The 13,996-nt window shown below is 42.5% G+C and overlaps 1 protein-coding gene across 1 annotated transcript in view; it reads left to right on the top strand.

Moving 5' to 3' along the window:
• LOC135885381 (protein mono-ADP-ribosyltransferase PARP14-like) overlaps positions 1-13,996 on the top strand; it is a 50,137-nt gene that overhangs the window by 17,765 nt on the left and 18,376 nt on the right. Inside the window, exons 7-11 of the mRNA XM_065413051.1 lie at positions 313-549; positions 6,970-9,245; positions 11,842-12,078; positions 12,323-12,544; positions 13,901-13,994. Of these exons, the coding sequence (XP_065269123.1) occupies positions 313-549; positions 6,970-9,245; positions 11,842-12,078; positions 12,323-12,544; positions 13,901-13,994 (3,066 nt within the window). The remainder of the gene's footprint in view (positions 1-312; positions 550-6,969; positions 9,246-11,841; positions 12,079-12,322; positions 12,545-13,900; positions 13,995-13,996) is intronic.

Below are 13,996 nucleotides of genomic sequence, written 5' to 3'. Positions count from 1 at the left end.
TCTGTAGCCTTGAGGAAATCATTTTACATTTGTAAAACTGCTATTTACAAGACCAGGCACAAAAACTACTCATCCACCCTCTACCATGATGGCTGATGATAGTGAAAAAATTAATGATATTTTGCTTCCCTATTTAAAAAAAAAAAAAAAAATCACTCAGGCAAGTGGGAAAGTAGACTTTTGCAAAGCTGGTTAGTAAGGATTAATTATGTATAACTGAACATTTTGATCCCTACACTTGCTTATTTTCTTCTGTTTTTCTAACATCATAATAGTAAAAATCTGTTAAATGTTTTTCTTTTCTGTTTATAGATATAAGGAAATTTGTTGAAAAGTTCAACCAAAACCATAGGGCGAAGCAACAAAATATAACAGCACGGCATCTTGAGGTGACAAAAAGCATTAAGGCTGAAAATGTACTGCCTAACATATCTAATGACTATATAACTGTCTACTTTGAAAGTAAAAGAAATGGAAGTGCACAAGTGTCAGATGTTGAACAATTACCTGAAGAGAATGCAGCTATCATTACTTTTCATGATCAGAAAGGTAACATATAAATATGTATCATTTATGTAATCTTGCAGTTAAAAGATCAACATGAAAATGAATATACTCTTTTAAGAAATGGCTAACTTACCCTTAGAAAAAAATTAACTGGTTTGATGGTTTGGCAGGTTGTTACTCTGTTAGGTTAGAAACCTAGATTTGGGACTGGATATAATATGACTAATATGAGGCACTTAGTTTCCAGTGGACATATATTACATTGTTAGGATCTCTGCAATGTCTTTGAGTCTGCACGAGGATTCTGTCCTTTCTGTTTCTTAAATTAGGGACTCCAAAGCCAACAAAAATGCCACATAAGTTGAAGGTGAATTTTCATCAGGCATTTTTAGGAGCCTGGATAGCCTCTTCTTTCTTTCTACCTAGATTTTTAGTCTACATTCCACACCATGGTATCCAAGTTCCTTTCAGGGGCTCAGTCCTTGTGGGCACTTGGGCTGAGTTCAGTACATCTGAGCGGTGGCTGGGTGGGCAGAGATGGTGTTATTACCACATTTCTGCCCTCGGCACTCCTGGGGCCAGAGGGGGGTGAGTTCAGCTCCCAGCTTCATTACAGCAGCCCTGAGCCTTATGCTCCCTTAGTCCTGAGGTTACTCAAATTTACATCAGCTGCAATGGCTCCCTGTGGATTGGTTGGAGCTCTGTGCAGAATGGGGAATATTAGCTCTGCACCAGCTGAGAACTCCTCAAGTGACTCCAAGAATGCAATGAAGAATCTGGCCCCAAATTTTTATAAATTAGGCACTAGTGCTGAGAGCTCACATCTTTTATGTAGTTGCCTAAATAGGGATTTAGGTGCCTAACCATAGACACCTAAGATTATAGATTGTGTTGTAGATGACTGGCACTGTATGCAAGTTGTTAAGGACGTTTTAATCTGTTTGGCTAGACACCACACTAGTATTTGAATTAATTCTGATGCAATATTAATTTTGGCTATAATTATGCCAGATCCTTTAAAATAATATATATTTGCCCAGTTACATTTTAACCAGTCTCCTAAAATGGAAAGTGTTGCTTTGTTTTGTAGCGATAAAGAAACAGCTATGGGAGAAGTCTCTCATGCAAGAAGTTCCAATAGCTTCAATATAGGACCAGATCCTCAGCTGGCATAAATCAAAATAGCTCCATTATTTACTCCAGCTGAGGAGTTGACCTTAATTGTATAGGTAGGTTTGGCTTTCTCACTCACTAGCCAGGAGCGTGGGAATTGTCCCTTTCAAGGAGCTGTTAAGCAGCAGGTTGGCCTCCTCCTCCTTACAGTGTTGGCCGGGGGCGGGGGTCTCTGCTCCACTGGACCAGGACAACCACACCCTCCAATGCACTTGTGTCTGTAGGGATCGGGTGTCACCACCCCTGTGGGAGCGCATGCAGCTCTGCTGTCATGGAGCCACTCCCAGGAGCTGCACAGAGCTCCCTACACTGCAACAGGTCTGTGACACTCAATCCCTGCAGGCGCATCGACCCATTGATTTTTATTTTTCATCGATTTTTAGTGTCAGCTGAAATAGACGTTTACCTACAGTTATCAATTATAATTGAATCCTGCCAAGTCTATGTATAGATAAGGCAAGCAGCATCTGGTGCTAAGAGGTTAAAAGTGTAGAACACCAATGTCTGTGTTAAACTTCCAATGTGGAACATTGTGTGCATTATAAATCTGTAAGTCCACTTAAAATCCCATTACCATAAATCAATTTTTTTCCTCAGGAAGCTGATTAAAATATATTTGGTCTGACTCTGCAATCACATAATAGAGTTACACCTCTTTAATCAGACTGTTGTTCATTGTTCACACAATGGATATGCTGTACATAAAAAAAGTAGAAAGAGCTTTACAATGTAACTCTCTTTTTTTTCTGGATGGAATGTCTCAGATTTATTTATAACATGGCTAGAGTAAGTATTACTATTTTGTAATCCTGTCTAGTATGATGGCTTGTTATGCTGTGGGCATGTACAGTAACATACAGGATATACAAGCCTTTGGGTACAGTAACTCCTCACTTAAAGTCGCCCTGGTTAACATTGTTTCGTTGTTATGTTGCTGATCAATTAGGGAACATGCTCGTTTAAAGTTGTGCAATGCTCCCTTCTAACGTTGTTTAGCAGCCGCCTGCTTTGTCCACTGCTTGCAGGAAGAACAGCCTGTTGCAGCTAGCTTGTGGGGGCTTTTCATAGATTCATAGATTCTAGGACTGGAAGGGACCTTAAGAGGTCATCGAGTCCAGTCCCCTGCCCGCATGGCAGGACCAAATACTGTCTAGACCATCCCTGATAGACATTTATCTAACCTACTCTTAAATATCTCCAGAGATGGAGATTCCACAACCTCCCTAGGCAATTTATTCCAGTGTTTAACCACCCTGACAGTTAGGAACTTTTTCCTAATGTCCAACCTAGACCTCCCTTGCTGCAGTTTAAGCCCATTGCTTCTTGTTCTATCCTCAGAGGCTAAGGTGAACAAGTTTTCTCCCTCCTCCTTATGACACCCTTTTAGATACCTGAAAACTGCTATCATGTCCCGTCTCGGTCTTCTCTTTTCCAAACTAAACAAACCCAATTCTTTCAGCCTTCCTTCATAGGTCATGTTCTCAAGACCTTTAATCATTCTTGTTGCTCTTCTCTGGACCCTTTCCAATTTCTCCACATCTTTCTTGAAATGCGGTGCCCAGAACTGGACATAATACTCCAGCTGAGGCCTAACCAGAGCAGAGTAGAGCGGAAGAATGACTTCTCGTGTCTTGCTCACAACACACCTGTTAATACATCCCAGAATCATGTTTGCTTTTTTTGCAACAGCATCACACTGTTGACTCATATTTAGCTTGTGGTCCACTATAACCCCTTGATCCCTTTCTGCCGTACTCCTTCCTAGACAGTCTCTTCCCATTCTGTATGTGTGAAACTGATTTTTTCTTCCTAAGTGGAGCACTTTGCATTTGTCTTTGTTAAACTTCATCCTGTTTAACTCAGACCATTTCTCCAATTTGTCCAGATCATTTTGAATTATGACCCTGTCCTCCAAAGCAGTTGCAATCCCTCCCAGTTTGGTATCATCCGCAAACTTAATAAGCGTACTTTCTATGCCAATATCTAAGTCGTTAATGAAGATATTGAACAGAGCCGGTCCCAAAACAGACCCCTGCGGAACCCCACTCGTTATGCCTTTCCAGCAGGATTGGGAACCATTAATAACAACTCTCTGAGTACGGTTATCCAGCCAGTTATGCACCCACCTTATAGTAGCCCCATCTAAATTGTATTTGCCTAGTTTATCGATAAGAATATCATGCGAGACCGTATCAAATACCTTACTAAAGTCTAGGTATACCACATCCACAGCTTCTCCCTTATCCACAAGACTCGTTATCCTATCAAAGAAAGCTATCAGATTGGTTTGACACGATTTGTTCTTTACAAATCCATGCTGGCTATTCCCTATCACCTTACCACCTTCCAAGTGTTTGCAGATGATTTCCTTAATTACTTGCTCCATTATCTTCCCTGGCACAGAAGTTAAACTAACTGGTCTGTAGTTTTCTGGGTTGTTTTTATTTCCCTTTTTATAGATGGGCACTATATTTGCCCTTTTCCAGTCTTCTGGAATCTCTCCCGTCTCCCATGATTTTCCAAAGATAATAGCTAGAGGCTCAGATACCTCCTCTAGTAGCTCCTTGAGTATTCTAGGATGCATTTCATCAGGCCCTGGTGACTTGCAGGCATCTAACTTTTCTAAGTGATTTTTAACTTGTTCTTTTTTTATTTTATCTGCTAAACCTACCCCCTTCCCATTAGCATTCACTATGTTAGGCATTCCTTCAGACTTCTCGGTGAAGACCGAAACAAAGAAGTCATTAAGCATCTCTGCCATTTCCAAGTTTCTTGTTACTGTTTCTCCCTCTTCACTAAGTAGTAGGCCTACCCTGTCTTTGGTCTTCCTCTTGCTTCTAATGTACTGATAAAAAGTCTTCTTGTTTCCCTTTATTCCTGTAGCTAGTTTGAGCTCATTTTGTGCCTTTGCCTTTCTAATCTTGCCCCTGCATTCTTGTGTTCTTTGCCTATATTCATCCTTTGTAATCTGTCCTAGTTTCCATTTTTTATATGACTCCTTTTTATTTTTTAGATCATGCAAGATCTCGTGGTTAAGCCAAGGTGGTCTTTTGCCACATTTTCTATCTTTCCTAACCAGCGGAATAGCTTGCTTTTGGGCCCTTAATAGTGTCCCTTTGAAAAACTGCCAACTCTCCTCAGTTGTTTTTCCCCTCAGTCTTGATTCCCATGGGACCTTACCTATCAGCTCTCTGAGCTTACCAAAATCCGCCTTCCTGAAATCCATTGTCTCTATTTTTCTGTTCTCCCTTCTACCCTTCCTTAGAATTGCAAACTCTATGATTTCATGATCACTTTCACCCAAGCTGCCTTCTACTTTCAAATTCTCAACGAGTTCCTCCCTATTTGTTAAAATCAAGTCTAGAACAGCTTCCCCCCTAGTAGCTTTTTCAACCGTCTGAAATAAAAAGTTGTCTGCAATGCAGTCCAAGAATTTGTTGGATAGTCTGTGCCCCGCTGTGTTATTTTCCCAACATATATCCGGATAGTTGAAGTCCCCCATCACCACCAAATCTTGGGCTTTGGATGATTTTGTTAGTTGTTTAAAAAAAGCCTCATCCACCTCTTCCACCTGGTTAGGTGGCCTGTAGTAGACTCCTAGCATGACATCACCCTTGTTTTTTACCCCTTTTAGCCTAACCCAGAGACTCTCAACACTTCCGTCTCCTATGTCCATCTCTACCTCAGTCCAAGTGTGTACATTTTTAATATATAAGGCAACACCTCCTCCCTTTTTCCCCTGTCTATCCTTCCTGAGCAAGCTGTACCCATCCACACCAACATTCCAATCATGTGTATTATCCCACCAAGTTTCAGTGATGCCAGCAGTCATAGTTGTATTTATTTATTAGCACTTACAGTTCTTCCTGCTTATTACCCATACTTCTCACATTTGTATATAGGCATCTAAGATACTGGTTTGATCTTTCCTCCCAGTTTTGTCCTGACCCTCCTTTCTCTCTGCCAATATAGCCCACACTCCCTCTCGTTTCCGACCCATCTCCCAGGTCTCCATGTTCCCCACTTACCTGTGGGCTTTGCTCACCTGTCCCCGTCGAACCTAGTTTAAAGCCCTCCAGTCTGTGTCCAAATAGGGTCTTTCCCCTCCTCGAAAGGTGAACGCCATCTCTGCCTAGCAGTCCTTCCTCGAATAGCATCCCGTGGTCTAGGAAGCCAAAGCCCTCCTGGCAACACCATCTTCGCAGCCAGGCATTCACCTCCATGATGCATCTGTCTCTGCCCAGGCCCCTACCTTTGACAGCAGGGGCTTGTAACCAGGGTGGACCGGCAGCCCCCCTATCAGCTCCCCCTATCAGCTCCCTGCTCCCCTAAGTTCCCTGTGCTGCAGTTCAGCTGTCCCTCCCCCCCTTCCCCCACTGCCATGTACTGCTCCTACCCTCTGCCTTGGAGCTTCTCCCAGAGACTCCTGCTTGCTGTGCAGGGGGGGAAGGGAGGGGATAATGTCAGGGTGTCCCCCTGCTCCTGCACCCCACTTACCCCTTCTCCATATAGAGTAGGGAGGGGACACGGATGGAGAGAGACAGAGAGAGCCTGGGGCAGCAGCTGCTGTCTCAACTTCCTGATCCACTTAAAAAGACAATGCACTTAAGAATGGGTCAGCTTACTTAAAGGGGCAGTGTGCATCTCTCTCTCCCACACACAAGGTGTGTGTCTGTCTCTGTCTGCTATGCAGTCTCCCTTCCCTCGTGTTCGTGCTGCCTTGTGTGAGAGGCTACATTAACAACAATGTCTTAACCCTTGAGGGTTCGGCCGAGTGCTAGTTCATCGTTTAACAGTAAGGCATTCCCTGGGAAATATCCCTCCCTCTTCCACCCTCTAACTTCACCACCTCAACCAAGCTTCACAATCATCATAGCTGTGAACAATATTAAATTGTTTGTTTAAAATGTATAATATCTATATAATATATATTTTTTGTCTGGTGAAAAAAATTTCCCTGGAACCTAACCTCCTCATTTACATTCATTCTTATGGGGAAATTAGACTCACTTAACATTGTTTCGCTTAAAGTCACATTTTTCAGGAACATAACTACAACGTTAAGTGAGGAGTTACTGTACTTAGAAAAATGTCACTTGTTAGTAACTTGGAAATATTCTTATTCAATTTAAAAAAACATATTCAACCTAAAAAGCACTCCTGTCAGAATCAAAAGAAATACAGTAGCTCATGAATTGCAATTTATAAGCTAATTATCTTCAGATTTTTTTTTAAGTGTTACAGTTAATTGATTTGACTTGGGTAATTTTTATTTTATTTTATATTTAGATGTAAACACTGTCTTGGCAAAGCAGCATTCACTCGACAAAGTACCAATTTCTGTGTATCCATACTACAGCTCATTGGGTACAGCTCTATATGGAAAGAAAAGGCCACAAATAAAGCTGCCAGAACCAATTACAATGTCCCTGGATCCTTACATCTTGCAGTTTTTACAGACCGATAATAGGCTAATCCAGGAAATAAATAATGAAATGGCAGATTGCAAATGTGAACTAACGTGGCCTCAATCCAACTGTGCAAATCCAGAAATAACACTGTGTCCCTCAAATGCCTTATCTAAACAGAGATCAATGATCAGGTTGATCAAGACATGGAATGAAGATGTTTCTAAAAAATTCTCATGTAGCATGTCAAAGTACAAGGCCATTAAATGTGAAGTCAATTCAGTGGTGTGGGAAGCCATAAGAAACTGCTTGGTAAAGGATGGTGTTTTGATCATACCTGACATTCCCAAGAACATGGTTGTCTTAGTAGGTAACACGGAGATTATGAAGGGTGCAGAGCAAGAACTGAAGGAGCTAATAGAAAATGCCAGGAAAAAAATTGAAAGAGAAAAGCAGAGCATAGAACAAACTATGTTAGTTGACCCAGGAAAGTATGCAATTTTACACCTTGCTGGGCTAGAGGAGAATGTTTACAAGGAGTACCCGTCTCTGAAGATATGTTATGATGCATCATCAAAGAGTATTAGTCTGTATGGAGTGGCTGCAGAAGTATTTAAAGTCAAAAGTGAAATACTAGAAAAAGTGCACAGCATGGCACAGAAATCGATCAATGTCCATCCTTACATTTTCCAGTTCCTACAACACGTAGATAATGAAACTCTGTCACAGCACTTATTTATGTTAAATCAAATTAATGCCTTTTATGAGCTTGGCACTGATAACATAATGCTGATAGCAGGTTCTCCTGGAGTTCTTCTAGAAGCAGAAGAAGAAATGAAGAAGGTTCTGACCTACAAATGCATTGACCTGGAGGACAACTCAGTCCTCAAAAAGAGAGAATGGAGGGAGCTCATCAACCATTTGTACAAGGCACATAACTGTTCCAAGGAAACTATAATAATTGTTGAGTTGGAGGATCAAATAGTCATTGCTGGTTATTTCAGAGCAGTAGCAGAAGCATATCAGCAACTTTCTGATTTTGTAGATAAACACACTCTGGTACAAAAAGTCATCATAGCTAAGTGTGTGGCAGTTGTAATGTTTGTGGAGAAGGAAAAGTCCAATATTTGGCTTGAATTAAAAAAGAAAGGTGTGAAAATTGAATTTGGCACACAGAATAAACGTAAAGGTATTTCCCTGAGTGGACCAAGAGCGGAAGTGTTGCAGGCGGTCACCAAAATTGAACAAATTCTGTCTTCACTACATTCAGAAAATGTGGTAATTGATAAACCAGGGGCCAAGGTATTTTTCAAAGAACAAGAACACTTGTATGTGACTGGTGTGAAACAACAATTTAACTGTCTGATCAGGCTGCAAGAAGGAGAAGAACAAAGAGAAGATGGTGAAGTTAGTAATGTGTATAAGAAGCAAGGCCAGCCCACCCGTGAAAAGATCCTGCAAGATGGAGTTGTAGTAGCAGTTTATAAAGGGGACTTGTGCAGTCATCCAGCTGATGTTGTGGTGAATGCATCAAATGAGGACTTAAAGCATATTGGTGGCCTTGCTGAGGCACTTTTAAAAGCTGCAGGGCCAGAACTACAAACAGAATGTGACCGTATTGTGCAGAAACGAGGCCCTTTGCAGCCCGGCCATGCTGTTATTACAGATGCTGGGAACCTCCGGTGTAAACAGGTGATTCATGCTGTTGGGCCTAGGTGGAGTGATCGTGAACCAGAAAAGTGCGTGCGCCTGTTAAAAAGAGCAGTTAAGGAAAGCCTACACCTGGCTGAAACGTACAATCATCATTCCATAGCCATCCCTGCTATCAGCTCTGGGATATTTGGATTTCCGTTAAAACAGTGTGCACAGTCAATTGCAGAATCCATCAAGGAAACCTTAGAAGATTCTCCAGGGGAAAGCTGCTTGAAAGAGATTTATCTTGTGGACTCTTCAGAGAAAACAGTTCAGGCTTTCACTGATGCCTTCAAAGACGTGTTTAGAGATAAATCACCCCGACACAATTCGTCACCTCCGTCTGAAGCAGCCTTCAAGCCCAGAAAAAGTAGAAATGCTCAAAGCAGAAAGGGTCTCCAGACGGTAACAACGGATGAAGGATTAAGCATCATACTGGAGAAAGGAGGCATTGAAGATGCTACAGTAGGTATTTTAAGTTATCAGATGTTATCCAACTTTATGTAAAGTTGGTTTTTGGTTATAAAATATATGAAAAGATACTTAGATTTTCAGTTTTAATTAACAATTAAACATATACAATATATTAATATGTCATAATTGATTATTTTAACACAATTGTATAGGTTAGACAAGTTTAGTTTTTCATACTGTCTATACATATATAGAGATGAGCAAACATATTTTAGACTGACTGTATTTCGTTATTTGAACTGTATTCATTGTCACATTAAGCTGTTGCAACCACATGTTTCTCTTCTATCATTTCTTTATGGTTTTGTCTGTGTTTTAGTTTACATTGTGATATGAGCTGAAACCAGTTGTGAAACGTGCTTTCAAGATGACCTTTGCACTCTTGTGCTCTCACCAGCTGTGTGAGAATACCTACTTCTTAGTCTATAGGGCAGAGGTGGGGAAACTACAGCCCGTGGGCCACATCCGGACTGCGGGACCGTCCTGCCTGGCCCCCGAGCTCCTGGACAGGAGGCTAGCCCCCGGCCCCATCCTTGCTGTTCCCCTCCCCCGCAGCCTCAGCTTGCTTGCTCTGCCGCCGGCGCAATGCTCTGGGTGGTGGGGCTGTGAGCTGCTGGGCAGCGCAGCTGCAGAGCCCGGACTGACCCGGTCTTTGTGCTGCGTGGTGGTGGTGGCGCGGCTGCAGTGCCACCAGCCGCCAGTGCTCCAGGCAGCACGGTAAGGGGGCAGGGAGCAGGGGGGATTGGATAGAGGGCAGGGGAGTTCGGGGTGGTGATCGGGGGCGGGGTTGTGGATATGGGTTGGGCGGTCGGGGGGAACAGGGGGTTGAATGGGAGCAGGGGTCCCAGGGGGGCAGTCAGGAAGGAGGGGGGGGGTTGGATGGGGTGGCGGGGGGCAGTCAGGGGCAGGGGATCGGGGAGCGGTCATGGGACAGGGAGAAGGGGGGTTGGATGGGGCAGGGGTCCCGGGGGGGGGGGGGGCATCAGGAATGAGAGGAGGGGTTGGATGGGGGGGTGCGGGGGGGGGGGGTTGGGGATGGGGGCGGGTTGGATGGGGCAGGATTCCTGGGCGAGGGGACAGATAGGAGGTGGGGGCCAGGCCACGACCCCTTCCCCTAACCGGCCCTCCATACAATTTACGAAACCCAATGCGACCCTCAGACCAAAAAGTTTTCCCACCCCTGCTATAGGGGGAGTGGGTAGGAACTGCCTATAATCTCCATGAGGGGAAGTGGCGGAACTTCAAATGTTTAAACAAGTAAAAATTAAATTGCTGATCCTGAACACCCTTAAATGCCATTGAAACTTGGACCTGGTGGCATATGAGCCTGTAACAGTGAGCTATCTTCTATCTGGAAATGTACATGGCCCCATTGCTGCAGTATCTCAGTGTCTTAGTGGTGCTTTGGATCACGTCTCTCAAAGATTCTTTACCTGGGAAGGATTAATTATCTCTGGTACCTGTAGTGAATGGATCGTGCATAGTCCATGCAGTGTTAACTGCCTACCAATTTTCAGATTCCACCAGCATTGAATTCTTTTAACCATTAATTGGACCAACAGCCAAAACTCCCAATTAAGTAACTCACTTATTTCCTTCTCTGTTTTCTAACTCTCTCTTCTTTTTCCTTAAAGTCTTTGTCTTTTTCCTCTGGCTTTCAAGTTGATGCATTTCTCTTCCATCTCCACCACTTTATTTCTGTCCAGTCTTTATCTCCTTGTTCTTTACATCTGTCCCTTTCACTCTCTTTGATTCAGCAATCTCTCCCTTTTTTGTCTGAGGCAGAGAGCATCTTCTGGAGCCTTATTTTTGCCCCTTTTAGTGCCACTCAGAGGATCCACATGATAACCAGCTGTCCATCCTAACAGTGTTGGCTGTGGCTGCCACAGCCTGTAAAAGTAACATCCTCCTTTGGTCAGAGCGGTTAACTAGAGCATGATGTACTGCACTCCTCTCTGGGACTGACATCATTCATAACCCATGTTGACCTAGGGAGTGAGAGAATTAACCCTTTCCCTTTCTTCTTTCTCTCCTTCAGTTCATTCCTTCTCTTTTTTTCCTCTTTCTCTTCTGTAACTCCTCCTTCACTTCCCTTTCCACATAACTGCACCCATGTGGTTGCTCCTACTCATACCAGTTTACCCTGCGGTGCTAACAGGAGCAGCAAGGCATCTGGAATTCAGTAGTAGCATCATGTCAGTTTTACTCTGCTGATGGGGATGCAGTATGGGCAGGACCATTACGAGTATGTGATCCCCCTGCAGGAGAATCGTATATGGGGTTTTTCAAATGGACATAGAGAGAGTAGAGTAAGAACACAGGAGTCTGACATTTCCATGTAAAATATAAACTGCTGCATAAGGGACAAATTTCACTCTGTTATACGGAAGCTACCCCACAAAAGTCAGTGGGATGATGTAGGTATAACTGAGCATAATTTGGCCTGTTTTGTTCAAAAGATTTGCTTTATTCCAGATTGCTACTTTTTAAATTTGCTTTATTTCTTAAATCTGCAGGTGCTGTTATAGTCACTTAGCCTTAAATGTTTCAAGTTTAATCTTATAACCGATATTTGATTTTGTTTAAGACGGACGTCATCGTAAACAGCATTCCCCGAGATCTACAGCTTGATAAAGGTCCACTCTCTAAAGCCTTGCTGAGCAAGGCGGGTCCGATGCTGCAAGCACAATTATCTGAAGAAGGCCTAGAAAAAGTAGCTAGTGAAGGGTCTGTGTTCAAAACAGATGGATGTAATCTGGGCTGCCATTTTGTGCTTCATGCCGTTGTTCCTGGATGGAAAAATGGGGAAGAATCTGTACAGAAGGTAGAAGGCTATTTTCCTAATTCTCGTTTCATTGAATGGGTTTCTCAGTTGGCAGTAATGTAGATTTAATGTGAATTCTCCACAGAAATCAGCGGAGCATTTCCTAGGGGTCAGCTCTGTTAATTTTGATATAACGAAGCTCATTTTGAATTAATCCATGTTTAATTATGATATTTTAATATAAAATACACTATTAAAAATATTAAACTGCATGTACTAACGCGAACTTTGTTGTGATTCACAGCTCCTAAGAGACATCATCACGGAATGTCTTCAGACTGCTGAGCAACTCTCTTTAAAGTCAATCACATTCCCAGCAATTGGAACAGGGAATTTAGGGTTTCCTAAGCCTGTTGTTGCTAAATTAATGTTTGACCAGGTGTTCAAATTCAGTCGTAAAAAAAAAATTCAGTCTCTTGAAGAAGTTCACTTTCTGTTGCATCCAAATGACACAGATAATATTCAGGTAACTTGTACCCTATTACTGTGCTTTCTGTTACACATGGGTTAAGGAAATTATGTCAGGCCCAGAACTAGATTACACCATTTTTGTCAGTAGTTTCCTAAACTCTCATCCTTCTTTCCCTCCTGCTTCTACACCGGGAATGGTCAGTCCTCCTTGCACTGTTGGTTTAGCACCAGTGCAGCTCCACTACTGGTAGCAATGGTTGACGTGTTAGTGTAAACCAGTCACAGGCATGTTTACCACTAAGAGTTAAATAATAGAGTGGCGGAAACACTGGTTGCCAGTCTACTTTGTGCTTCCACCATTGCTAGCACTGGTAGAGCTTCACTGGTGCTAGAGCAATAGTAGGAAAAGCACTACTGGAAACAGACAGTGTGTCTCATGTCATTGTCCAGCGTCCGATTCCCCTTTGGTCTGGAGGCCATTAAATTATGATTCTTCTGATGTGGGCAGATGTCAAGGTGCTCATTATCATGCTAGCCAAGAAAGTATCCTTGGATTTCCATCTTGATAATAATATTCAGGCACTGTCCTATGAGGTGATCACTGCTCCTGCTCTGATAGAATTGCCATTGGACTCCTCCTATAATGTAAAGCTTCCCTTTGATTCTTCCATACACAGTCACCTGGCTTTCCTGCACAATTTTTTTCTCATTTGCTGGAGCTGGCACAAGTTAACACTGAAATATACCTTAGTCCATGGAGTCATGTGAATCTTTCATGCATAGCCTCAGGTAGCATTCTCTTTCTCCCTCCTCTCTCTGGCTCTGTCTTCACTGAATAGTTAACTCAAGTTATCTACACTTGAGTTTAACTCTCTTGAGTTCACTTAGCTTGAACAAGAGCAGCCACGCTATGCTGCTGCAAGCAGCATACAGTGATTGTGTTAGCAGCTGACAAGTTGTGCTAACTTGAGCTGCTGCCTATTCTCCCTGATGGGCCATCCAACTTGAGTTAAAAGCACCACCAAACTTGAGTTTTAAGGGTTTTTGTGTGTGGACAGGAATTGAGTTAGAGGTATCACTCATGTTAGGAATAAGCCCTTTGTCTATGCACCCTATTACATGCTAATTAGACTTTCACTGTACTGCCTGAAGGTGTTAAACCTGAAGCAATTTGCCAGTTTCTCTCCCTTGCTCATAATTTTGAAGGAATCATGGTTCCTTTATGATTCCAATTTATCAATATTTCCATTCAGTGTTGAATAAGATTGCTCGGTGGACAACATCTAGTCCATCACCTTTAGTTTTTTCTAAACATTTTTAAATTTAATTTTTACTTTTCAAATCTATATTACTACTGAGAAAACTCTAAAGAAGTTATGTCTACAAGTGGTGACTATGGTTCTCTTTCTAGGCATTTTCAGATGAACTGCAAAATAGAGCAAGTGGAAATATTACCAATGTCAAAATGCACAAGACTGTGCCAGAGAATGCCCAGCAGGGACAAGGT

This window comes from Emys orbicularis, chromosome 11 (genome assembly GCF_028017835.1).
Source record: "Emys orbicularis isolate rEmyOrb1 chromosome 11, rEmyOrb1.hap1, whole genome shotgun sequence".
Classification (NCBI taxonomy): domain Eukaryota; kingdom Metazoa; phylum Chordata; order Testudines; family Emydidae; genus Emys; species Emys orbicularis.
This window is presented reverse-complemented; position numbering and strand designations above follow the sequence as displayed.